This window comes from Erithacus rubecula (assembly GCF_903797595.1).
Source record: "Erithacus rubecula genome assembly, chromosome: 25".
NCBI classification, from domain to species: Eukaryota; Metazoa; Chordata; class Aves; order Passeriformes; family Muscicapidae; genus Erithacus; species Erithacus rubecula.
Window position 1 is genome coordinate 2,626,725 of NC_136677.1, and position 27,227 is coordinate 2,653,951.

General features: G+C 50.3%; 1 protein-coding gene across 3 annotated transcripts in view; it reads left to right on the top strand.

The window, feature by feature from the left end:
* Positions 1-27,227, top strand: part of GRIK4 (glutamate ionotropic receptor kainate type subunit 4) — a 188,393-nt gene that overhangs the window by 154,076 nt on the left and 7,090 nt on the right. For all 3 annotated transcript variants that reach the window (XM_079326570.1, XM_079326569.1, XM_079326571.1), the window contains 6 exons: positions 3,945-4,052; positions 5,317-5,520; positions 15,034-15,147; positions 22,312-22,421; positions 24,264-24,437; positions 25,302-25,467. In XM_079326570.1, coding sequence (XP_079182696.1) covers positions 3,945-4,052; positions 5,317-5,520; positions 15,034-15,147; positions 22,312-22,421; positions 24,264-24,437; positions 25,302-25,467 — 876 coding nt within the window. The remainder of the gene's footprint in view (positions 1-3,944; positions 4,053-5,316; positions 5,521-15,033; positions 15,148-22,311; positions 22,422-24,263; positions 24,438-25,301; positions 25,468-27,227) is intronic.

Consider the following 27,227-nt stretch of genomic DNA (forward strand, 5'->3'; position numbering starts at 1 on the left):
AATGTGCTGGTGATCTATAGATCTGACAAGGGCTGGGTTTGGTAAATGTCATCTTTTTAATTTTTTTTCCCCCCACTTTCTTTACCCCTCTAAAGAGTTCCAGTAGAGTGATTTGCTGTAAATCATGAGCTGAGGTTTGGGAACTTCCCAGGGGAAGGGAGTGAGGAGGAGATGTGATTTAGGGAGGGGAAGCTGCAGACCCTGAGCCCAGCTCTCCCCATCCCAAGTGAGGCTGATCAGTCTCCACTTAACCACAGCCCTGAGCCAGAGCACTGGAAGGGTTGGGGCTGTTAATTGGGATGTTGATGAGATACAGATGAGTTCCCCACCAATAGCTCTGGGACCCTCTGCAGTCCCTGCCACATCAAACCTTTTGGATTTAGCAGCAGCTAATCAGCCTCAGTGGGGCTGGCTCCTCTCTGGCTGCTACCCCCAGGACCAGCCCAGGGACAGCCTCTGCCAAGAGCTGGGTGGTTTCTGCCCCCAGGACCTGACAAACTCAGTTTGTGCCCCCACAGCCCTGCTGGGCTGTGCCAAGTGTGAGTCATGAGCTCCAGAGGGGACATCTGGGGGATGCTGGTGGCCTCAGAGGTGATGGGTGTGTGTGTCTCATGGTCCTTTGGTTTGATAGTTGGTGCTTTCAGTGCTAATTTCAGTGCAGGAATTGTGTCTCCTTGCTGTCCTGGCATCAGTGTCACTCAGTAATCCAACCCCTGGTAGCCCTGGCAGTGTCCTCAGAGGGATTTCCTTCATTTGTTTGTTTGATTCCCTTTTTCCCCTCCCCAGTCACTCCCAGATTCCCTCTCCTTGGGGCACCTTGATTGCATTGTGCCCTCCTTCCTTTCCTGGGGACACGGAGAGGAGATGATGGCTGCAAGCTGTAGGACAGCACTTGCAATCAGAGCCCAGAAGGTGCCTGTTGCTCTGCCTGCTCCAAGATCTGCATTCAGGCCTGGCTTTACCTTCATTTGAAGCTGGGAATGGGGATGGTAAATACCTGTGGTGCCTCTGAAGCTCGTGGAGAAGTCACCTCTGTGCTTACAGAAAAAATAAGCGGAAGATTTCATTAAAATCATTACTTTGAAAGGTATTTCATCACTCACCCCATGAGGAGCCTCAAAGCCTCTGCACACAGTGTGGAAGGAGTGAGCCAGGAATGCTCCACGTGGGGATTTTCTACAGAGCTGAGAAATCTTTCTGTGCCACCAACCCAAACAACACCTTTTTCAGAGCAGCTAAATTGGGGCACCTCTCTGCCTGTGGGGATGGAGCAGTGGCACGAGCAGTGGCATTTCCAGGCTCCAGGCTTTTTGGGCTGGTTCATTCTGGGAGTTTCACAGTTTGTGTTTGCAGACCTGCCTGTGGGTGTTTCATGGATCTCGTGGGGGCACAGGGAGATGCTGGGAGGTGCAGAGATGATGCTGTGGGGGTCACACATCCCTGAGGACATGGAGGGGATTTTCTCCACCTGTCACCAGGTCACATAATCCCTCTCACAAAGGTGCTGAGCTCCAGCTTGCAGCTTGGCTATGCTGCCCTTATTGCTCTCCTGTGACAGGTGTCACTCCAGCTCCTCTGATCATTGGGAACTTCTCCCCTGCTTTGTCAGCCTGTTTATTTCTGGCTGGTTTGTATGTATTTATTTTTGTGCCAACGCTGTCGTTTCAGCTTCAAAAAGCTGTTCTACCTCTTTGCCACAGACCTCCTCCACCTGCAGTATTTATACAGACCAATCACATCCATGCTCAAAACCCCTGAATCCTAAAACCTCTGAAGTCCTTGTCCAGAGCCTTAACAGGATGGTCTTATTCATGTCCATGTGGAGCATTTGATTGTTTTCTAAAAAAAAACTTTGCAGATGGATATGTTTTCTATTTCCCAGAGGCTCTTTATATGTAGATAGAGATGATTAAAATCACCTTGACATCCATCTTGCAGAAGAGGGATGTGAGACACCCTGTGACACTGGGATGAGGAGCTTTGTCAGCCCACGAGGGGCACAGGGGTGAGCTGGGGCCAGCCAGGATGGGGGGAATCACCCCAGCACGTGGGATTGTGTGGCCTTGGTGCTTTTAAAAGCAAGGTCAAACCCACAGCACTGTCAGGAGAAGTGGCAATTAGTCTGAGCACATGCCAGCAGGGGAGGGACAAATTGGAGAACAGCGAGGGCTGTTAAAATTAAAGTTAATCTGTCACTAATCTCTGGTTGAGAAATCCGGGAGAGAAGAAAAATTAGGCAATGTTTGTGAGTGATGACTGGCTCTGAGAGGCAATTGCTGCAGAGGGGCTGCTGCTCAGCAATCAGAGAAGAGCTGGGGAATTCAGGAGGGATTCATCCTGCAGGGATTCAGGACACTCAAAGCTGTGCTCCAAGGGCTCCCTGACTGGGATATAGGTGGGAGATTTCCCAGTCTGGGGCTGTTGTTCCCAGAGGAACTGGGAATGGTCACAGCCCCGAGGCTGCCAGGGCTCCAGGAGGGTTTGGACAATGCTCTCAGGCACAGGGTGGGATTGTTGGGGTGTCTGTGCAGAGCCAGGAGCTGGGTTTGATGATTCTGAGTGCAAAGCTGTGCTGCTTGCCCTTCCCATTGCTCCTTGTGCCTTGACATGAGGAGGTTGGTTTGGGACTCCTCACAGATTCCCACTGTGATTGTTGGTCACTCGGGCTGGGTTTGCACCTGGGAGAGGGAAGGACTTGGCCCTTCCTCAGCAGCCAGAGGGGTTTGGTCTGTCAGGGTGGCTGTGCTGGGCTCAATCCAAGCCAGCCCCAAGCTCCTGAGCCTTTGGTCACACCAGAGGCCAAGCAGTGCCAAGAGAAAGCACAAAGTCAATCCCAGGGCTCCACTCCACCTTCCCTCCCCTCCTCGAACATAACATGATTAACCCATGACAGAAAGGAAAATCAATTAGTTCCTCCCACCCTGACAGCAAGAGGACAGTCCTGCCTCAGTGCCAGGCTCACAGGGGGGAGCTGGATTTGCTCTGGAGGAGCTCTGAAGACCCCACTGCACTTTTGGGATCACCCACTGCCTCGGAGGTGTCAGAGGACACCAGCAGAGTGCTGGAACCTGATGGGACAGAGGAGAAAAAGGAGGGGAAGGGGTTCAGGGGGAGCTAGCATCCCTTAGCCCCCCCCCTGTATCCACATGGAAAAGCAGAAGAGGAAAAGCAGAGGCTCTTTTAAGGACAATAAGAGAGCAGGAGTTCAATTTGCACACTCTGAACGAGCTGCTGGAGGTGCTGATCTCCCTGCCCAGAGCTCTGAAGGAAGGAGATTAGGTTCCTGAAGTTAAAATTAGGTTTTGTGGAATATTCCTCCCCCCTAGCTGAAGGCAGTTGTGTCACAGCTGAATCACAATGTCCTCACTGGGGGGACTGGCTCCTGCCTTCCACACTGGGACTTTGGGTTTGCTGCAGCCACACTGGTGCTTGGATGGGTAAATTGGGCAGCTGGCAGAGCTGTTGGGTGTGATGAGCCTGAATCAAAAGGTTTGTGAGTGGTTAATTGAGGTAGTTAAGGGCTGGAAGAGGAGTGGTGGAGCAGCACCATGAGAAGTGGCTTTGTCCTGCCACCAAGGTGGAGGAAAGAGGCTCCCAGCACCACCAGCCCACAGACTGGGGGTTTCTGGCTAAGATGGACCCATTTGGTGGCATGTGGGGCCAGCACACAAAGCTGTGTGTCTCCCAGGGGGCTCCCAGCTTGTCCCCAGGCAGGGCTCTGCAGGGAGGACACGAGGGAAGGAGCACAGGGCCAGGCTGGTGGCACTGCAGAGCAGGTGGGGCTGTGCACAGAGGGTTAATCTCTCTGCTGACCCGCTCTGGGGTGCCTTGTGAAGGTAATGGAGCATCCCTAAACTGGCCAGCTCGAGGGCTGTCACTCACCAGAGCCATATGGGCACTGACTCGCCCTATAAATCCCCTTATTGTGCTGTTTGTCTCTCCAGATTGGCCACTGGCACGTCTCTGAAGGGCTCAGCATGGACAACAGGATCTTCTCCTCCAACATATCCGACAGCCTGTTCAACACCACTCTCATTGTCACCACCATCCTGGTAAGGGAGGGGGGCACCTGCAGTTCCCATCAGGCCAGCCCAGCCCTCAGGGGTGGGGGCAGCTGGAATATTGCTCCCTCTTCCTACCCCCCAGCACTGCACTGGGCTGATTTCACAAAGGAGAAGCAAGCAAGTCTCCAATTACAGTGTGGGGGACATTTCCTGGCAGTGTAATTAACTATTGGGCTGGGATGTGCTTTTTGGGGATGGAGGTTGGCGCTGTTGGGGTGGGTGCAACGTGCAAATAGACACACTACATTTCAGAAGGCTAATATCCCTTTATGACAACAGCATGCTGTGTTTTATACACTCTACAAAGTTTACACTTTGTTCATTGGCTACAATAGATCAACATAACGTTCATTGGTTTAAAACCATCTACACCTTTCTTTTTCTAAAAATGCTTTTCCTAGCTGCACATTTTCTTTTTTGTTTATCTCCTTTTTCTCTTCTTGGTCTCCAGGCCAACAGCCTTGATAAGAAATACCTGTAAGAAATACCCCTTATTCATTAACCCTCTCTGGCTCACAGATTTTAAACCTCTCCACTGGAAGTTTTTTAGGGTTTCTCCCAAACCAACCCACCTGTCACGATCTGCTGAACCCAAGCAGGAGTTGTGATGGTTCCTTTGATCCTAGGGTGCAAAAGATGAACAGCAAGGGACTCAGGTTTTATTCAGCAGTGAGCAGCAATGCAGTTTATTGAGTGCCAACAACTCAGCTTTGGATAGAGGGGAACGAGAAATAAAGGAAACAAAGTAAAAGGAGGGGGAGAAAGAGAGAAGGATGGGGAAATAGTTACCATAGATGAGACATTATCCTTGGCTCTTTGGCCAATAGAAGGGTTTTCTGTCCATGGGGAGAAAGAGATCTCAGAGTCTCTTTAGGAAAGTCACTTTTTATAGTCCTTTTCCAAAGTGAGTGGCCTGTGGCCAAAAGGTGTGGAGATTTATGGACTATTGTATGCAGAGATCATTGCTCCAAGGAACAGGTGCTGGAACAGGGCACTATAACCAGTACCCTGCTGAGAGCAGCACCATGGCAGCACCAGGCACAGCTACAAACAGTTCTTGGCAAGCATCCACCTTGGCCAGCCCAGAGCGAGTGGTGGGGTCCCAGGTCTCAGTCTCTGATGATGGTTGTGAGTCAAATCAGGGAAACTCGGGACTGACCCTGACACCACCCCGCCATCCTCTGGCACTGCCCTCCCTGCTCCGTGCTGCCTCGGCTAAGATGGGAATGACAGCTGCCCAGTTTCACTGCAGGAAAACCCTTACTTAATGCTGAAGTGGAACCACCAGGAGCTGGAAGGCAACGACCGCTACGAGGGGTTCTGCGTGGACATGCTGAAGGAGCTGGCGGAGATCCTGCGCTTCAACTACAAAATCCACCTGGTGGGGGACGGCGTCTACGGCGTCCCCGAGGCCAACGGCACCTGGACAGGGATGGTTGGGGAGCTGATTGCTCGGGTGAGTCTGTGAGATGCACTTTTGAACTCTGCCCTGCTGGGATTTGGCGCTGCAAAACCCTGGTGGGTGAGGATGGATGGGGGTTTAGTCGGTTTTTGGAGGATTTCCATTGAATGTGTTCTCCTGATGGAAGATGTGTTTGTTGGGGAGGTGTCAGAGCAAGGTGGGGCCATGGGATGATCTCAGGGGTGCTCATTTTGTTGGTGTAGAAACACAAAAAAGGATGATTATGTGCAGGTGCTTTTATTGAAGAGCTCTGGCAATCAGGGGTACAAACCCAAATTTGATTCCATCATGTTTTTATACCATTTTCATTACAGAACTATATATTAATTATTAAACCCATATTGTTCTATTATATACCTTGATCTTATCCAAGCATGAATTCTTGTAATTTTCATCAGGTTCCCCCAAACACCCTTTCTCATTATTCTTGTTGAGATTGCATCATTTCTCGTTATTCTTATTATGATTAAGCAATAATTTTATTCAATTACCAAACAATTATTATATTTAACAATCATATTATTTATCATATGATGATTACACAGGTGCAGACAAAGCTCAATGTTCCTTCCCAGGGACTGGTTCCCTTTCCCAGTCCTACCAGACCCAACCTTTTTTTTCACCCCCTGAATCTATTGTATACAATTCCCATGTTTATAAATATTTTAACTCTATGCTATCAACTTGGCTGGAAAGGAATTTTGGACTCTGAGATCCCACATAAAAACTCATTACAGAATAGATTATTTTTTTCCTAGAAGAAAAATTAACAAAAACTTGAAACAGGAAAATGCAGAACTTGGTAGAAGCTGAAAAAAATTACAAAGCCACACTGGGGTGGAAGAAAATAAGAATCCCGTTTCTGCCTAGAAAAGTTTTGGCAGATTTAGTTCAGCTGCTTAAGTCAGATTGCTTTTGGAGAAGAACATTTCCTATTTCCTTGAAGTGCATGGCTTGAGATCTTTCCACTGCTCTGCTCTTTGGAGCTGCTGCCCAGCAGCAAAGCTGAAAACTGAATTATTTTGCTGGGTTTGACAATAATTCTGTTTACACCTGGGCTCAGCCAGCCTGTACCCTCTCACCTGCTCTTTGTTTTTGTCTGTGGTCCTTCCCAGGCTTCCTGAAGCTTAAATACAGCTCACAAAATCTGAGATCCATAGGAAAATAGGATAAGGGTGGGATTGGTACTATTTAAGCCAATACTTCCTCATTTATTCCTGCTTTGCCATTACTGACGTGCCCATGAGAGCTCAGTGCCACTTTCCCAGCTGGTGACAAATCCATGGTGACGTGGATTGCTGATAATCCCCCCACTGTGGGAGAGGAGACCCTGAGTCATTTGTCTTCTGCAGAGCAGAGGAGCAAGGGTCCAAATCCATCCCGAGGAAGGGATCTGAGGCTCCTGCCAGATCTTTCCTCCCTGGATAACGAGCATCACTTCACTCTGTGAAGTGGAATTGTTTATTGGGCACAGTGGAATTTGGCTAAACGTGGCTTGAGGATTTTGGGTCCATGATCTCTAGAAATGCCCACTGGCACCTTCTGCTTCTTCCCCACACGGTGGAAGGTGATGCTCATCCCACTTCAGGAGTTTCAACTGAGTGTTTGAGGTCAGCTGGGACAACTCTCTGTCTGAAAAGGGAGGGATTTGGGTTTTCCTGAGGGTCACAGACAGGGCACTGAACAGGCTGGAGACTCCCCTGAGCTCTGCCTGTCTCCTGGGTCACCCTTCCCTGAGCAGTTTCTCTCGATGCCAGCTGAGATCCCACCTCCATCTGCTCTTTTAAAAGAGCTTCTGTGAGGCTGTTTGCAAATGCTCCAGGCTATTGGCATCGTTTTTATCCATCTTTGTGTCTCTGTGTGTGTACACACACACAATTACACTCCTGCAACTTTCCTTTGGGGAGGCAAGAGGGAAGGAGCTGAGAGCAGCAGCTGATCAAAGGAATGGAACAGCTATCAAACTTTTGGCCTACTAACCTTGGCAGTGCCTCTTCATTAAATGGGGCCTTCTGGAGGGTTGTTTTGCTCCACTGATGAGTGTTTTAACTTTATCTTCACACAGAAACTGTTTGTTTCTTCTGCAGCTTGAGCCTTATTTAGGAGGGTTTTTTACTTCTGCTTCTGCAGGGCAGAGCTGTCAGAGCCTGTGAGGCTGGATCACAAATTGGGGAAGAGAAACAGCTTTGTCTCTTGTTCTCCCCATGTCCCTGAGAGTTTGTATAATGGGTTCAGCAAGTTTTTGATCAATCCCAGGGACTGGGCTTGGGTCAGCCAGGGCAGAGCTGTGTGTGCTTGGTGGTGTGTTTGTTCAGGGCTGCCTGGGATATTGTTTTCTGAGGGCATTTCACTGCCAAGGGGTTTTTATCCATCCTTGGCAGTCCCTAAGGGAGTTTATCCTTAATTCCAGCCCCTTGTTCACCCCTGTCCCATGGGATCCAGCAGATCCTGTGTTGGGAGCACATATTCCTCTTTCAGGGGATTTATCCCCTGGACATTCTGCCCCTTTAGGATAAAAAGGGGATCAGTTGGGGCACAAATGTCTCACAAAAGTCCCAAATCCTTCCCAAAAATGAAATCTTTGCCTCTGTCCAGCACAACATCATTGTAGAAAAATAATTCCCCCTTGATCTTGATCAGCCATCAGAAAATAAGGTTTGACTCACACTCACTTAATGTGCAGGACCAAAAGGTCACAGAATTATCCAGCTCCATGCAATGCATCCCCTGTAATCCCTCTGTGGCACAGAATCTCCTCAGAGCAACTCCAGGCTATTTGGGAGAAAATATTTCATTTTATTGCTTCTAAATTAACCAGCTATTGATTTATTCTGGAGAGCTGGGAATTCCATTACAGCTAATTGTGCACCCTGATATGATTGAGCAGGATGCTGTACAAACACAAATCTGTTGTTGACCCAAATTCACCAGTACATGTCTTATTGACCTGCTCACAAAAGAGGTTGGGAGGTAAGGAAGAGGGGGACTGGGAAGGCTTGGGAATCCTGGACAGTTTGTGATCAGCTCATGGAGGTTTGGCTTGGGAGAAATCACTTGGAAGGATTCAGAATCACAGAATGGTGATTTAGTTTCATCCCCCTTTACACCTTCCACTATCCCAGGCTGCTCCAAGCTCATCCAGCCTGGCCCCAGGGATGGGGCAGCCCCAGCTTCTCTGGGAATTCCAACCAACACCTCACCATCCTCACTGGGAAGAATTCCTTCCCAATAGCTCTCTCAATTCAAAGCCTCTCTGCCTTGTCCTGTCCCTCCAGTTCCTGATGAAGAGTCCCTCACTCCTATTCTGCAGTGAAAGATGTCACAAACCAGAACAGCCTGGGCTAATTTGTCCCTCTGAGCACACAGGGCAGGGAGATTGAGCACCCTGCTCACTCCTGGCACTAAAGCCACTCTCCCTGTCAGCTTTCCTGCCTGTGCCACAGACAAACAAACGAGGGAGAGCAGCAAATCTTCCCATCTCCTCCTTTCTGCCATCAGAGACTTAAAGGGCATTTGGGCTGGAAGAATTACATCCTGCTCCTTGCCTGCAGTGCAGTTCTGCTCAGAGTCCCTGATGGTGTCTGCTCTTATCCTTCTCTCTCTTACCTCAAGCTGAAATGAGTTCTCTGTGTGACACAAGCCAAGGGATGTATTTTCACAGCACCATAACAGCCTTAGCCTTGTCCCACCATGCCTGGCTTGAATCTGGCCAGGAGCAGTGGTGATCAAAGCTCTTTTTAAAGTGAGGGACATGATATTGTCCATCTCCAGCCTCAGGAGCAGCAACACCAAGAACAGGAAAGCCCTTAAAGCTTTGGGGTGCTTGGTGGTGGCCAGGTGCTGCTTTCCCTTCAGCTGCTCCAAAGCTGGGGGATGGCAGGAAGGGGAAAGGAGGGAGGAGATTCTCCAGAGCCCTGCTCTCCATCCCAGTGGGTGCTGGTGTGTGGAGAGAAGAGCTGTGTGTGGGTGAAGGGAGGCAGGGGCAGGGTGTTTGCAGGCTGAGGTGGTGGCAGCTGTGACAAGGGGGGCTCCAGGAGAGGCTGGGAGGTGAGGAGGGGGCTGTGAGGGGATGGGCAGAGGGCTCTGCAGAGCACTGCTGGAAAATCAGACACGGGCTGGGGAGCCTGGTGTGAGCTGGGCTGGTGTCACTGCTGTCCCTGGGTGTCCCCATTGCTGCTGCTTCACCTCAGCTGGCTGTGCCACGGGCAGGGTGAGCACCTGGCACAGGTTTGTCCTCCCAGGTGGGGAGAGATGGGCAGGGCAGTCTCGAGGCTGGCACCTGCACTGGGTGCTGGTCACCCCAGCCTGGCTGGCTTGCAGGGACAGCTGCAGCCTCCAGCGTTTTCAGGCTGTCACTTCTGATATGGCAAAACTCCCGCTTGTCCTTAAAACAACCCCAAACACCTGTTTGGAGTGACCCTCCTGCCTTTGAGTGCAAGAATAGACACTGAGCATCACAGAGCTGTGTGGAGCAGCAGAGAGCCTCTGGGGATGATGGTGCAGAGAGCAGGGTCACTTTATGGAAAATCTGAACCATTTTATAGAGTGGTTCACAAACCTCAAACAGGACAGGAGCTCATTGGACAATAGGAGAAAACATCTCCTGTAATGTACATCACAACTGTCCCTCAGTTAACACCAGGTATTAATCTCTGTTTATTAATTCCTTTCTCTTTACCACAAAGTTATCATCCTGAGAAAGGCTCAGGCCAGAGCTGAGAAACTGTCTCAGCTAGGGAAAAAACCTCCCAGCCTGAGAAAAAGAACTCAGAACCTGAGAAAAGGCCTGGCTAAAATCTGCCTGGGCTTTCAGCAGTGTCCACAGGTTTGCACTGGGGCAGCCCCTCCATGGTGGGTCCTGAAGCTATTTCACCTTTCTGGGAGGCTCTTTGAGCACAGGGACAGTGTAGAACAAAGAGTTTTCTGCCCTGGTTATGCTGTCAGGGCTCTGTGGGCAGTGCTGGTGACAATGCCACTGTCACAAACACCCAGGGGATGTGGCATCCAAGGAGCTGCTCCAGCATGGACTCCTGCTGCTGGAAAAGATCCCAGAGCTGTCCTGCCTTGTTTTCCAGGTGTTTGCACAGCCCCAGCCCGAGCCTGGCCCCGCTGTTCCTTCTCCCTGCAGGCTGGGGTCCGTGTGGGGCTGGGGTCCGTGTGGGCCTGGGGTCCGTGTGGGGCTGGGGTCCGTGTGGGGCTGGGGTCTGTGTGGGGCTGGGGTCCGTGTGGGGCTGGGGTCCGTGTGGGGCTGGGGTCTGGGGTCCGTGTGGGGCTGGGGTCTGTGTGGGGCTGGGGTCTGTGTGGGGCTGGGGTCCGTGTGGGGCTGGGGTCTGTGGGGCTGGGGTCTCTGTGTGGGGCTGGGGTCCGTGTGGGGCTGGGGTCTCTGTGGGGCTGGGGTCTCTGTGTGGGGCTGGGGTCCGTGTGGGGCTGGGGTCTCTGTGGGGCTGGGGTCTCTGTGGGGCTGGGATCTCTGTGGGGCTGGGGTCCGTGTGGGGCTGAGGTCCGTGTAGGGCTGGGGTCTCTGTGGGGCTGGGGTCTGTGTGGCTGGGGTCTGTGTGGCTGGGGTCTGTGTGGCTGGGGTCTCTGTGGGGCTGGGGTCTGTGAGGCTGGGGTCTCTGTGGGGCTGAGGTCCGTGTAGGGCTGGGGTCTCTGTGGGGCTGGGGTCTGTGTGGCTGGGATCTGTGGGGCTGGGGTCTGTGTGGCTGGGATCTGTGGGGCTGGGGTCTCTGTGGGGCTGGGATCTGTGAGGCTGGGGTCTCTGTGGGGCTGGGGTCTGTGTGGGGCTGGGGTCCGTGTGGGGCTGGGGTCTGTGTGGCTGGGGTCTCTGTGGGGCTGGGGTGTCTGTGTGGGGCTGGGGTCTGTGTGGGGCTGGGGTCTGTGGGGCTGGGATCTGTGGGGCTGGGGTCTCTGTGGGGCTGGGATCTCTGTGGGGCTGGGGTCCGTGTGGGGCTGAGGTCCGTGTAGGGCTGGGGTCTCTGTGGGGCTGGGGTCTGTGTGGCTGGGGTCTGTGTGGCTGGGGTCTCTGTGGGGCTGGGGTCTGTGAGGCTGGGGTCTCTGTGGGGCTGAGGTCCGTGTAGGGCTGGGGTCTCTGTGGGGCTGGGGTCTGTGAGGCTGGGGTCTCTGTGGGGCTGAGGTCCGTGTAGGGCTGGGGTCTCTGTGGGGCTGGGGTCTGTGTGGCTGGGATCTGTGGGGCTGGGGTCTGTGTGGCTGGGATCTGTGGGGCTGGGGTCTCTGTGGGGCTGGGATCTGTGAGGCTGGGGTCTCTGTGGGGCTGGGGTCTGTGTGGGGCTGGGGTCCGTGTGGGGCTGGGGTCTGTGTGGCTGGGGTCTCTGTGGGGCTGGGGTGTCTGTGTGGGGCTGGGGTCTGTGTGGGGCTGGGGTCTGTGGGGCTGGGATCTGTGGGGCTGGGGTCTCTGTGGGGCTGGGATCTCTGTGGGGCTGGGGTCCGTGTGGGGCTGAGGTCCGTGTAGGGCTGGGGTCTGTGTGGCTGGGGTCTGTGTGGCTGGGGTCTCTGTGGGGCTGGGGTCTGTGAGGCTGGGGTCTCTGTGGGGCTGAGGTCCGTGTAGGGCTGGGGTCTCTGTGGGGCTGGGGTCTGTGTGGCTGGGATCTGTGGGGCTGGGGTCTGTGTGGCTGGGATCTGTGGGGCTGGGGTCTCTGTGGGGCTGGGATCTGTGAGGCTGGGGTCTCTGTGGGGCTGGGGTCTGTGTGGGGCTGGGGTCCGTGTGGGGCTGGATCTGGGCTGTTCTCCCGGCTGGTTCCTGCCATCCCATGCCGTGGGAGGCTCGGCTGGGATCCTCTCAGGCAGGGCCCATTCATCTCCATCAGCACCGAGCTGAGCCCTGCCAGCGCCCGCGGGGAGGGGGCGGCTGCCGCCCGGGACTGGCACTCCCTGCACTTTGCTCCTGAAGGATGCTTCATTGTTGTTGCTGCTCGGGAGGCCGGCTCAGCCCCCGTGTTTGATGTCCTTTGCAGAGCCCTGATGCAGGCAGAGCCCACGGGAATGCCAGGTAGGGTGGTGGTGCTGGCAGCTTTTGTCTGGCACGCCAGCCCACCTGGGTTTCCTCTCACCTAGCGAGGGTCTGGCCTTGTTTAGGAGGTGTTGTGTCAAGAGAAGTGCCTGTCTCCACTCCCAAAAAGCTCCAGGTCTTTTTCTAAGCCTATTTCATGCTGACATTTATAGCTGCAGCTATGTTGGAAGGATGAAAACCAACCCCTCTTCCCCCCCATCCTTTGCCTCGTGTTTCTCCCTCTCCCCAGAGCCCAGATGTGGACAGAGAGCAGGGGCACAAGGCAAAATCCATTTCTCCTCCCCCAGGCCATCCCTTAGCCATAAAATCCCATCACCTACCTGTGCTCAGGTGGGGGAGGCTGCAGAGAACACAGGTTTGCAGAGCTCCTCTGTAGCTCCACTGAGCTCAGTGAATCACAAGGAGTTTTGTCAGGAAGCAGCTGAAAGCATGAAATGGATGAAATTCAGGCAGAGAATTCTTTGCATGCCATTCCCAGATCAAAGTTTCCTGCTATCAGAGATCAGCTCTTAACTTGCATGACTGAGCCTGCAGAGAGAAGAGAGAAAGGGTGATGAGGAGCTGGAGCTCTGCTGCAGAAAGTTCTGCACCTCTGATGAGGCAAAAGTTCTGAAAAGTTGGCAGGGAATGAGCAGAAGGAAATAACTGATGGAATGGCAGAACCCTCTGAAGAAGAGAGAAGGGAGCTGGGCACAAAATCTGAGTGCCCAGGGAAGGCTGTCTCTGCTCTGGGGACCAAGGGAGGAGGATGGATTTGCACAGGGTAGGAAAGAGCATTTCAAGATGCTGCTGATGATTCAACAACACCAAGATGCTCAGAGAAACAACCAAGAGAATGGTCAGGACCCAAAGCTGCACAAACCTGGGGATGCTGCTGCTCCTTTATATTTGCTCCTGGATAGGGATGGGAATTTCCTGCAAGCTTTAACATGAAACCCTTTTGCATGGCATTTTACCCTCTGTTTTATTTTGTGACTTTGCTGGTGGAGCTGTGTTTAGTTTGGAGAACTGGGAGGAGAATTTCCTTGTCAGACTAAGCTGTCTCTTCACCAGGGGCTTTGCTGGGAGAGCTCTCCCCAGGACAATGGCACCTACAAACCTTTTAAGCAGAGACAAGAGAGGTTTAGGAAGCTTGAGGCTCTCCTCATTGATAAAATTCTCCACATGCCACGTTCCAGAGATGAACTGATCCCATCTCAGTAATCTGCTGCTGTTTACACACGGCTCAACCGCTCGCACTCCACGTTGGGATTATTGGTGTCTTTTAAAAAGCCTGTGGGTAAATGTCTGCTATGTAGAGATTCTCAGCTCATCATTTATTCCAGCCTGAACCTTTTAGGAATCTCTAAGAGCTGCTTGGAAATTGCAAAATCCTCCACTGAGCATGTCCAAGCAGCCCTGCATGACCTGGGGAGTGTCACCTTCCCTGTGGCCCCTTCCTGGAGTCACCTTCCCTTCCTTTTCCCTCTCCTGGTTCCAGTGCTGCTTTTCCCTCTCCCAAAACTTCCATCAGGCCTGGTGGTGCCTTGGCATCTGCACAGACCTTGTCAAATTTAGGGACAAAACGTACAAACAGCTTTTCTTTCTCTCCCATCTTCTCTTTTTCCACATGCATAATCATCTTCCTGCAAAGCAGAGAAACAAATGGATAAGGGAGTGGAGGTTTCATTTTTACAGAAAGCAATTACAGACATTAAAAGAGCTAAAGTAATAAAAATAATATTTAAAATTCAAATCCCTTATCTATATTACAAGGGTATTAACATGGGAAGAAGTTATTTTTATTTTTTCTCCCCCTAATCTAATTTGCTTTGCAAGTCGATCTGCAAACTTTAATGCCAGTCCTCTGAATTTTATTATATTTTTTTTTTTTTATTTGGAGACTGATCTGCAGTTCTGGAGGTCTGGGTTTGGCAGGTTTGTGAACTCCATGGCTCAGGTTGCTGCTTTGTCACCTACCTGTGGTTCTTGTTTGTACCAGAAGGGACAGCTGTGTTTAACAGAGAATGGGGAGGTTGTATTTTCTATAGATTGATATAATATTTATTGAATGCATTTTAATGCATTCAATGAATAAAAATGGCAATTGGGCTGTGAGCACTTGGGGGAAGGAGCTGCTCCAGCCTGAAAGGGATGGAAAAATGGGGAAAGGGGGAGAAAAATGGGGAAAGAGTAGGAAAAATGGGGAAGGGAAAGAAATAGAGAAAGGGAAGGAAAATGGGGAAAGGGGAGGAAAAATGGAGAAAGGAAAGGAAAAAATAGGGAGAATGCTCCAGAGCACAGGGTGAGCTGAACTTTGGGGTGAGTTTGAGCAGGGCGTGTGTGAAACCCACCCAGGCAGAGGGACTGGGAACGAAGGGATTCAAAACTGCTGCTGTTTCCCAAGGATGGGACATCCTCCCTGCAGGAGCAGGGCTCCTGTGTGTTCCAGGTTTCTGCTGGGCCAGGGTTGTGACCTTCCCCACCCTCCTCCTCCCCAGAAAGCCGATCTGGCCGTGGCGGGGCTGACGATCACGGCGGAGCGGGAGAAGGTGATTGATTTCTCCAAGCCCTTCATGACTCTGGGAATCAGCATTCTCTACCGAGTTCACATGGTAAGAGCCTGGTTTTAGAGCCATTTATGTCCCTCCGTTATCTGCATGCAAACCCGCCTGGTTAGAGGAGAATAATGAACGACTCATAAAAATATTTTGGTTTCTTATTTAAACGCAAATGTGCTCGACCTTTATTTCCTGCTTTTCTCTCTCTGCTGCACGTCAGGATTGGTGAATTCCATTCCTATTCAACCTCCCAGCTCTTTGGCTTCTCTCCCCCATCCTCCCAGGGCACATGGTGGGTTTTTTGGCATGGTGGGGGCTGCAGGGCAGTTTTAGAGTGGCTTTAAGATGTGCTGGAGGGGTGCTTGGCTGGAGGGGTGCAGCAGCTGCCTGAGTGGCCCCATGCAGGATTTGGCTTGGCCCAATTGCAGAAACTTGGCTTGGAGTCACCATCCAGTTGGATTTAGTGGTGAGGCTGAGCTGGGGTATCTGTGAGTGCCCTTTGCTGGTGTTGGGGCCATTCCTGATCTCAGCTTTGCTCTCTTGCTGCCTTCTCCCACCTGAGAATCACACCAGGAAGGAGTCCTGGATTGTTTTCCTTGCTGTGAGCCCCTGGAAATGCTCTACAGGCAGATCAGTCCTCTGCTTTCCCAACCCCAGGGGGAAATGCCAGGCTGAGCTCACAGCCCTGCCTGGGCTCTGCCTCTCTTCTCTCATCCCTCCTCATTTGTTCACCCTAAAGAGCAGCAGCCCCTGCAGCCCAAGGAAAGCTCCTTAATCTCAGGGGGTGCTCTCAGCACAGTTGTAAAGTCACAGGATCCTGGAATGGTTTATGTTGAAAGTTCATCCCATGCCACCACCTGCCATGTTCAGGGACACCTTCCCTATCCCAGGTTGCTCCAAGCCCTGTCCAGCCTGGCTTTAGACACTTCCAGGAGTGAGGCCAATTTTTTTCTATGTCAAAACAATTGGGAATATTCCCAAGGGATTCGTGTGTACAAGCATGTTGTGTCTTTGTTTAGCCAAACTTATTTTAATTCCCATAAATCCTCTTTGATTTGCACCCTCCATTGTTCTACCTTCTCCCTGAAGCTCAGGAGAGGCCAGATTTCCCCCAGTTACTCTCAAATTCCCTTCATTCTTCCCAATCTGCATTTTGGAAAGGAGCTCTGCACGGTGTCAAATGTGATGTGAGTGACAGTGCCTTGGTTTCTGTCAGCCCAACAATAGCAGCCAAAAGGAAAAAAAAAATATCCAAGCTGCCTCTCCCAGCCCCCTCTCCACCCGAGAGGCTGTTAAGGATTCAGTGTTGGGGATGAACAGAAACAAATTCACGCATCTATCTCTGTGCTGAGTGGCTCCTGCCAAGAGCAAACAAGTAATTAAAATCTAGTTAAAATTCTGCTTTCTCTGGTACGTGCAGAATTTAGGATCGATGATTTAACTGATCACAAAAAAAAAGAAAAACAGGTTGATTCTTCCAGTTCCTAGAAGTCAGATGGAATTGTTCCTTCCCCACCAAGGTTGGGTTTTCACAGTCTTGTAGAGCCAGGACCTTTGTCTGACTCTCTGCTCAGGGTGGGAAATCCCCAGGACAGGGGGGCTCCCCACAGGGAAGCTCAGAGCCCCCCTTCCCTCTCCAACCCCTTCCTCCAGACCTCTCCTGCTCAGCTTGAGGAGGGTTCCTGAGAGTTATGTGGCAATTTAACTCCTCAAACTGGTAAATATTTGTTAAACCAGGCAGTTCTGGTTTTCCTTTAAGGATGTGGCTTGCAGAGCAGCCCCACAGCCTTCTCCTCCCCACCCCAAAAACCACCTCTGCAATGTCAAAAATTGCAGCTGACGTCTGTTAATCACGGCTCAGATGAGATGGAGCCTAATAAATAACCACAAATGAGCCTCTTCCTCACTCAGGAGTTGTCTCCACGCCCTGGGCTCCTCTGAATGCGATGACATTTTATTTTAATTTCCATGTAGCTCCAGTGGCAAGTGATTTCTCACCCCTTTCTCCTCCCCACGCCGCCAACCCAGCCACCACAGAGCCTGTGCCTCTTATCACACATAACCAAATATGGCAGCTTTAACCAGGGCTGTCATTTTTCTCAATTTCACTGCTTGTGATACAATCAAGGCTGGATTTCTGACACGGGGGCTCTAACAGGCTCCCTGACTCACAGGCTGCTGAGAGAAAAGGCTTGGTTGGTTTTATTAAGTGCCCGTTCTGCCCAGCCAGGGGGGTGTGGGGATGGCAGGAGGAGGATGAGGAGCCCTGAGCAGTCCCTGGGTTTGGCAGGGGGCTGGAATCAGGTGCCCAGGGTCATTCCTGCAGGGAGGGATAAATCAGAATTATTTGTGTCCTACAAATCTTTGCTCACATCCTGCCTCTGTAGCAGGGAGTGAGGGACTAGAGAAGATTCTGATTCCTCAGTCTTGAAAGTCTTTGCCTTCAAAATGAGGAAATGGAGGTTGGGAAAGTGCACAGCAATAATTGAGTTTAGACTAAGTGAGCTGAGGCTAAAAGTGTTTTGAGTTGATTGCTGCAGAGGACAAGAAATGGGAAGGATGGACAGAAAAGCTGCTTCATTCCAGCCAGAGGAGAGGGGCTGAGAGGAGCTGAGCCCCCTCCTGCCAGCTCTGCCTGCAAGAATCCCTGCCCACTGCTGGCCCCAGGACCAGGGAATGCATTTGCTGGTTATGAGCCACGTGGTGACTCCAGATTAGGCTCAAGTTTAAGATTCAGAGCAGCCAGTGTGGAGCTTTATTGACTCCAGAGGAAAAGGAGGGATCTGGATCTGCCCTGGAGCAGATGTGATTATCCTGGGATGTGCCCTGCACTTTTACTGAGCACTCATCAACATTTCTGCCTCTCCAGGCTGGGTTTTTTGCTTCCCCTTGGACTTCCAGAGGCAGAAGAGGGTTCTCTACCCTCCTTTTTTAGGGAAAACACTTGAAAGAAATGACATGGATGGGGCTGACTGGGGTCCCTCCAGACTCTGAGTGTGCAGGGCAGGGAGTGCTGCAAACAACAAGTCCAGGGCTGTCCTCTCCTTCCCAAATGTCCCCCTTGTCCAAGCTCTTCACTCACCAGTATCTTCCCAGAAAACTGCTGCTCACTGGCTGAAAAAATGAAGATTTCCAAGAACAACTTAGGAGGATAAATTAATCTCTCCCACTTCCATCTGAGGATTTGCAGGAGGCCTTCATCAATTATTGGACATTTTGAACATATCTATTCCAGGAAAAATAGCTCTTCCAATTAACAGAGCTCTATTGGGACGGCCTAAAAATATCTGACAGACTCCAGATATTGTCATTCCCATCTTCAAAACAGACAGATAAGAGAGAGTTTGTGCCCTCCGTGGGAACAGAATATCTTTATTCTTACCCACAACTGTGAATAAAAAGAATATGTCCCAGCAGCCTGGAAATGACTGGAGCTGAAAAGAACCAGAACTACTACAACTGTAAAGTCACAGGAGAGATTCATTGCCAAGCTGGAGACTTAAAGCTTCCAACGCAATTTCCTTAATGAGAGTAATTTATTGACAAACTGCCCCAGAAATATAAAGAAGACATCGAGGCCTTAATTGCAGAAAGGAACTTTGTCACTTTGTCATCTTGCAGGGGGAGGCTCAGCCAAGGCTCTGCCAGGCCCTGAGAGTTCCCTGCCAGCTCTGGGATGCCAGGGAGGATCATTCCCTGCCCTGCCTGGAATGATGAGCTCCAGCTTGCTCAGCAGCCTGTGCCCTTCACACCTTACTGCATCCCTATGGCCTCATTTCATCCTTGAGTGTGCAAATACCTGCAGGAATCAAGAGTTATTCAGCCAGTTTAGCTCCTGAGGAAGAAGGGAACCAGGGTGTTGAGGGTGTAATGGTTTTGGTATCAAAACTAGTGAGATACTCCAAGTCAGAAGTACCGTTTAATTGCAAAATAAAGAGAAAAATAAAATACATGCAATAGTACAAAAGAAAAACCACTGACAGAGTCAGAGAGCCTGACATCCCACTAGTTAGGGTGGCAATAGCAGTCTGGATGAAGTGTAGAAATACTGACAGTGATCCTGGCAGCTCTTGTCCTCTGGAAACCAGTGGGTAAGGGCTGCCTTGGTGTTCCAAATCTCAGTTTTTATCTGGGTAGGAAAGGCTTGGCTCCTCCCCTGGTTGGAGCATCTCCCAGTGGGATGATGGAATTTTATCAGTCATACACTGGGACTCACTGGCCATGAACAGGAGATATCTCCTGGAGGGAGGATGGGCTGTGGGAAGATAAAGATGATTGCCCCAGCTGGTTTAAAGATGGCCCATTAGCAGATAATGTGTGCCAGGAGATAAAGATCACTGCCACACCCAGTTTTAAACAATGACCCATTAACAGGAGATATCTCCCACAGTGATAAGGATCTCTGCCACACCCAGTTTTAAACAATGGCACATTAACAGGTGATACCTCCTGGATGAAGGGTGGGTCACGGGAAAGATAAAGATGATTGCCCCAGCTGGTTTAAAGATACCCCATTAGCAGATAATATGTGCCAGGAGATCAGGGTCACTGCCCCACCTGATTTCAGCAGATGGTGAGAGAATACAAACTTTGGGCACATCTTTACTTTGTCACCCAGGACAGAGGGGAATCCAGGAGAGCCATGAAGGGCAGAGCTTTGGCAGTGGCACCCTTTGGCTGGCCCCTCTGGATGGGATCAGTGGGCAGGGCAGAGGGGACACACCGTGGCACCTGCAGGGCTGGGAGCTGCTCTGGCCTCCCTGGATTAGGGAGAGGAGCTCCAGCACAGTGAGCAAAGGGTTCTCCTGGAAATGGGGAGATGCTGGGGCTGCAGCTTCCTGCAGTTTCTGTGGCTCTGAAAGCCCCTGAACAGGAAAAAAAAATTGGGAAAGGGCACAAAGAATGTGATGTCTTCCACTGTTTGTACCTCACTCCTTTATAGGAGATAACCTGGAACAGGAAAGAGGCATTTGCCTTAAAGAGCGACTCTGGAATTAAACCCTGGAGAACCTGAACCTTTCCTTGTGAATTGACTTAAAATTAATCTGAGAACCTGAACTTTTCCTTGGGAATTGACTCAAAATTAATCTGAGAATCTGAACTTTCTCTTGGGGATTGACTTTAAATTAATCTGAGAACTTGAACTTTTCCTTGGGAATTTACTTAAAATTAATCTGAGAATTTGAACTTTTCCTTGGGAATTGGCTTAATCTGGGAATGGATGCTGGACCACTGATCCTCAGATCATCCATTTGCTAAAAGGCTTAACAAACCAGATTCTCTAAAAATGCTCATCCCAGGATGGTTTGGCTTGGAAGGGACCCCAAAGACCCTTTAGTTCCAACCCCCCCATGATGGGCAGGGACAGTGCAGATCCCAAAATCTCATCCTGAAGGATACAGGCACAGGTTGTTGTGTTGTGCTGGGTTTTTCCTTCATGCAGGGTTTGCTGGGGAAGGTTCCTGACACTTTACAGGTTCCCAGATGGTCACTGGAGCTGAGGATTTCACAAGCTCCTGGATATTTTTAGCAGAGGAAGATTTTTGTGCAACAACTGTTGCCTTTTCTAGCAACAGCTCAAATCTCCAGGAGAACTGTTGAGACCTTGTGAAATTCAGGTTTTTTGCATAACATTCAGTAGTAAAACAGCAAGGCTTGGATGGAAATGGAATTTAAAATGCTGCTCTAAGTCCGGGGAAGGAGAAAAACAAAAGCCTTTGCAAAGCTTTGACTCGTGGGAAGCTCCCCAGTTACAGGTGCTTGGGATAAGCTGTGGAGATTTTTTAGGGATGCCAGGACTGAATTTGTGGTTTGGGACAGAAAATACAGAGTTCTGTGAGCCAGGGGATTGTGTCCCTTGTCCCTGTGGTAACTTGGATGTGCTTGAGCTGCTCTTTCCTGTCAGAGGAGCTGCATCCACAGAGCTGGTGGTGACAGGAGAAATCCACCTAAATTGGGAGGTGTTTGGCATTTGAGAAACTTGTCCAAAAAATTTATCTCCCCCTTTGCACAAATTTTGTGATATTTGACAATTTTCTGGTGGTGGCAGAATCCTTGTGAAAGTTTAAAATGCTCTGAAGATCAGCCTGCTTTTCCTAGCAATGAAGCTTTATTTTTTTCAAGGAAAGGTGGATTGCTGAGGAAAAAAAAAAAACCCAGGAAATTCTGACGCATCCTGGAGATAAAAATATCCTGTTCCCTGAGATAAAATAATCATTTTATTGGGGTTTTTGTGAAAGAAGAAACATTTCAAGGCCCAAGAGAGAAAAATTTTAAGTTTTGAAAACATCTATTTTTATTCCTTTTGCTTTGCAAATATATTTCTCACCCTGTAAGCTCAGGTGGAGCCCCTTCTGCCCATTGGGTTGCTGTCACTTGTTTGCCCTGCAAGGCTGTTCCAAAGACTTCTTTATCCCCTTTCTCCCTTTTATTCCCCTTCCCCTTTTTCCTTTTTATTCCCCCTTCTCCAATTTATCCTCTTTGCCCTATTTTTCCCCTTTCTTCCATTTATTCCTCTCCTCCTTTTTATCCCTTTTTCTCCCCCTTTCTCCTTTTTATTCCTTTTTCTCCTTTTTATTCCACTTTTTCCCATTTATCCTCCTTCTTTTTTTTTTCTCCCATTTTCCCCCTTTGCTCCATTTTCCCCTGCTCCTGTTTATCCCCCTTCTCCCATATATTTCCCTTTCCCCTACTGATCCTCTTGCCCCATTTATCCCCTTTGCCTCATTCCTCCCATTTATCCCCTTTCTCCCATTTATCCTCTTTTTTCCATTGATTCCCTTTGCCCCATTTATCCCAGTTCTCCTGTTTAACCCCTTTCTCCCATTTATTTCCCTTCTCCCATTTATCCACCTCTCTCCCATTTATCCCCCTTTCCCTTTTTTATTCCCCTTTCTCCCATTTATCCTCTGCCGCATTTATCCCCTTTCCCTTATTTCTCCCATTTCTCCCCCTTTCTCCCATTTATCCCCTTTTCTCCCAATTATTTCCCTTTCTCCCATTTATCCCCTTCCCTTTATTTCTCCCATTTATCCCCCTCCTCCCATTTATCTCCCTTTCACCCATTTACCCCCTTTGCCCCATTCATCCCCTTTTTCCCATTTGTCCATTCCCTGCCACCAGGGCAGGTACATTCCCTCGCGCCCTTCCAGCACTTTGGAATTTTCACCTCTCCAAACCCAACCAGCTCCAACTCCTCCTTTGTTTTCCCTTCCTCAGGGCCGCAGACCCGGCTACTTCTCCTTCCTGGACCCCTTTTCTCCCGGCGTCTGGCTCTTCATGCTGCTCGCCTACCTGGCTGTCAGCTGTGTCCTGTTCCTGGTGGCTCGGTAATGTCGCGGTGCCACCTAGTGTCACTGGCAGAGCCGCGGAGAGGGGACACCCAGGGGGACACGGGACATCCTCTGCCCCCCAGATCACCGGCATGGGCTGGCCAGAAGCGTCCCAGCTCTCTGCCAGCTGGGGAATGAGGTTTGGCACAGTGTCCCCGCCCTGGTTCAGGATGTGTTTGGCCACAGTGGTGCCCAGAGCTGGGTGGGAGAAGGTTTTGGAGAAGGTTTTGGTGCTGTTTAAATGCTCCCTGCAGATGTTTTTTGGTCCCCTTGTCCCAAGCAGGGAAGGCTGTTAGGAACCTACAAATCAATTTTGAGGTGTCAACACCAATTCCACCAGTGATGTCTGGCTCCCCTGGCCCTGTGCAACCCAGTTTGTGGAGGAAAAGAAAGTTCATTAATATCTTTGAGCAGCTGATATGCAGAGCCTCTCTTGGCAGCTCTCAGCTCTATTCTCCTATGACTAATTTAAATCAGCCTTAAAATACCTGGTTGAGTGCTCACCTGCACAGCCCCCATCGGGTCTGGGCTCCAGTGCTGCTCTCCTGCCCTCCCAACACCCCTGGGAGGGGCTGCTACAGGCAGAGAGGATCTGTGTCCTGCCACTGTGTGCCAGAGGCTGCTCAGAGCTCCGTGGCTCTTTTGGGACCCCTCAATGCCCCACTCTCATTACACAAATTGGAACTGTGCTGTCACTCGTTCCCTCAGCATGGCTAAAGTTGTCATCCTGACAGGGCTTTAATGGGTTCTTCGAGTGCTGTTACAGCCTCAGAAACACAGGTCTGGAGAAACCATTGAATTATGCAGAGCTGGTGCCTCTTTAGCCCCTTCCTCATGTTTTAAATATGATCCTCCAAAGAGGTGCCTTTACTCCCCACTGGAGAGGGAGTTTTGGCTGCTCCCTGCCTTGCTCAGCAGGAAGGAGCTTTTGACCCTGTGAGCTGCAGGCTCTCCCAGAGCACTGGGGTTTGCTGCCAGTGCTTGATCCACCATGGAAAGTCTGCAGGAAATAACCTCCTCCTGCTCCCTGGCACCACAGTGAGAGAGGAGATGCAGAGATGAAAATAACTCCCTCATTTTGGCTAAATACAGTGTAAGCTGGCACAGCCCTGCAGCTGTTTTGGCAATAACCCCAAAATGACCCTCCCAGGCCCCAGCTTTCTAAACTAGAGCAATGTGATGAAGTGCAGCACATGAATTAGCAGATTTTCTTAGTAACCAGGGAACTGGGGACTGGAAACAGCAAAAGAGAGAGAGAGAGAGGTGCAGTGACAGTGACAGGCTGTCAGATATTTCCCATTCCCACCCCTGTCCTGTCCCTGAAGGATGGGATGCTTTGAAACACCAGCACTCAGCTTCCAACTCCACCTCAGACCTTCTCAGAGCAGCCCTTTGCACCAACACAGTTTGTCTTGATGGTTTAATGCAGTCAGGGCTCACACACTTTGCTTTTGAACTTCCCATCAGTGCTCGTGCTCCAGCAGGGAGCACAGCCAAAGATGTTTGATTTCTACTTCCCATCAAGTCCGTGCACATCTGGAGTTCCTGCTGTGGTGTGAATCTGCACACAGGGCTGCAGGATGCACGCAGAGCTGCCCAGAGCAGAGCCTCTCAAAAGTTTTTGCAAATCTTTACAAGAAAGCCCCTGGCTCCTGAGTCTTAGAGCAAACGTTTCACACAGCTCTGAGCCCTGGGCATCAACTGACAGCAAAGCATTTCCTCCTCAGAAAATTCTGCCTCTAGGAGAGCTGGAGCTTCACAGCCTTTCTCTCTTTTTTGTTGTTTTAAAGTGTCCCATTTCCCAGCGCATTCCCTGAGTTCCTTCTCTTGTCCTTTCAGGCTGACTCCCTACGAGTGGTACAGCCCCCACCCCTGCTCCCAAGGTCGATGCAACCTGCTGGTGAACCAGTACTCGCTGGGGAACTCTCTGTGGTTCCCCGTGGGGGGGTTCATGCAGCAGGGCTCCACCATCGCCCCCCAGGCTCTGTCCACGCGCTGCGTCAGCGGAGTCTGGTAAGGAGGGCAGCCCTTCCTTCTGGAACCTTCCTCTGGGCAGGAGGAGGAATTTCTTCATGGAAAGGGTTGTGGGGCATCGGGAGGGGCTGCCCAGGGAGCTGGTGGAGGTGTTCAAGGATGGATGTGGAACTCACTTGTCTGGGTGACAAGGTGGGGGTTGATGGTTTTGGAGGGATATTGCAACCTTGGTGATTCTGAGAGGTAAAGGGTGGGGATGGAGAGCAGATTTTGTAGGAGCTGGTGGTGGACGGTGGTCAGGACAAACACAGGTGCTCTCTATATTCTGATGTTGAAGTTTGCAGTTTATTACATCAGGTAGGGGTGAAAAGGGCTCAGCTGGGTGCTGCCAGATGCTGCTCAAAGCAGGCCCAGAGAAATGAGATAATAAAGGGGGTAAAAGCAAGGGTGAGGGGTGCAGGGACAAGAGCAAGGGAGCCAGAGGGTGTCTAAGGGTGTAAGAGCAAGAGAGCTTTTACAAAGCCTTAAATCTCCTTCTATGTTGAATTCTACTCTTTCACTAACCAATCTAGTACAAGATACAAATTCTCTAACATTTACATACAACCTATAGGAATCACTACATTACCATATTTTACTGCTTTCTTATCTCCAAACCTTATCTTGGACCCTTCCTGTCATGCCTGGAGAGGGTCTCTGCTGGCTCTTTGGCATTATCTTAACAAAGGGAGAAGACCTTCAGGCATCCATAGGGTTGTTCTCCAGCCACTCAGTCGAGCACTGCTTTCATCTCAATCTCACCTACAGTTTCTATATTCTTACCACCTTTTGCTAGGCAATCATATCCATAGGGCATTCCTATTTCTTCCTCCCATACGGATTTCTTCTCTTCCCCCTCCCTAGGTGGGCATTCACCTTGATCATCATCTCCTCCTACACGGCCAACCTGGCGGCGTTCCTGACCGTGCAGCGCATGGACGTCCCCATCGAGTCCGTGGATGACCTGGCTGACCAGACCACCATCGAGTATGGCACCATCCACGGTGGCTCCAGCATGACCTTCTTCCAAGTAAACCTCCTTCTCTGGCTGCCTGGGGGGGCAGGGGGTGCACAGGACACCCCTCAGTCGGATTTGGGTGTTCTCTCTGCTGTGCCCGTGTCAATCTGGAGAGATCCCTGCACGTGAATGGTGGGAGAGGCGTGGTGGAGGATGCAGAAGGGAGTTTGACATGCAAGTCAACTCCACACGGTTGCAGCTTTTATTTCAGAGTATTTCAGGTGGGATAAGCAAAGAAACATTTGCACAGCCCAGGCAGGCTCGCAGAAGTCAAAGTGCTGGAGCCTGAGTGAGGTCAGTGGCACCGAAATAAGTCAAGTGTATGCAAAGTTATGTGGGCCATTTAGCCCAATTTAATTTTTATCTTCTGTGCTCTGCTCAGAAGGGAAATAAATGAGTGAATATTTTCTGCAGCACTCTGAATGCACAAAGAACTGCTTGAGGATTATTTATTTATTTATTACTTGTTGAAATTCCAAAAAGAGACAGAGCTTGTGCTCACTGTTTCCCCCCACTCTGAGTCTGAACTGAATTTGGAAGGCTGGAAAATCTCTGGAGTCAGCCTGAGCTTTTCAGCCCAACTTTATGTTCTTCAGGGGTATGGAAAAGAGTTACTCTTAAAGCCAAATTTTACATCTAAAATGAGCTGAGCAGAGCCTAAGTGAGTGAAGTGGTTGTATAGGAGGGGCTCACTTGAGGAAAGCTTTCAAGTTTAAACCCTTGGCTGTGTCTCTGCACTGCCTGGCAGTGAGGAAATCAGAGAGGAAATTAGGAAAAGAGGTTTTTGTGGTGCTGTGTTGGCATCCATTTGCCTCTGGTATAAGGATGGGGAGGTTAAAGTAGTGCTGTGTAACTTCCTCCATCCATGAAGGAATGTTTGTCCCCTCCTGAGGCACCTTGTCCTGGCAGTGCTTCCCCTGACACTGACACACAGTTTAAGGTTTAAAAATGCAGTGAATCAGAACCAAAACCCCCCCTGCTCATCTGTCTCCTGCTCAAGTGGCTGCACCCAGAGGACAGAGCTGGACAGATGAGGACAGGAACTGGGTCAGCAGCAGATTCCCCAGGCTTTCCAGCATCGCTGGCCAGCCACAGAAAATGAGCCCTTGACAGTATGAAACTGCTCGTGTAGAGCAGGGTGTGTTTGTATTCAGTCTTTGTGCAGGCAGGTCTCACTCTCTGCCCAGCACAGGCAAGAGAAATTAACCATTCTCAGCTTTCTTTTCATCAGACCAAGGTGGTTCAGCCACCAGCAAACTCTGAGGATTTGGGGCTGGCTGAGCTTTAGTTTATTGTAATCAATGACAAAAAAACCCTGTTCTTTTCAGGAAACACTTTAACTTGCTTCACAGGGACAGTGAACCAAATCTGGATAATTTTTTGAATAAAATTTGTGTGTGATTATCTCCAGAGAGTTTTTGTGCTGCCCCCAGCCCTCAATGCCCTCCTCAGGGTGCTGGAGTCTGGCTCTAACACTGCAGAACTGTTGGGACAATGTTTGAGGGATGGTCAGTACAGTGTGAGCTCTACAGGGAGCACCCAGAGGTTTTCAATCAACCAAGCAGGGGCTATTTCTTTTGTCTTTCTTTGTGTGTTTTTGATACGTGGTTTGATACTGAGATTATGATTTTTTTTCTAAAATTGGATGTAGACAAAGAGTTTCTCCAGATGCTGTTGGAATTGGGGCATTTCATGCCCAGCTTTCCCAGCAAACTCCCAACATGTTTGGGATATGTTTGATGCCTCTTTGAGACAAAGATGAGGCATCAAAA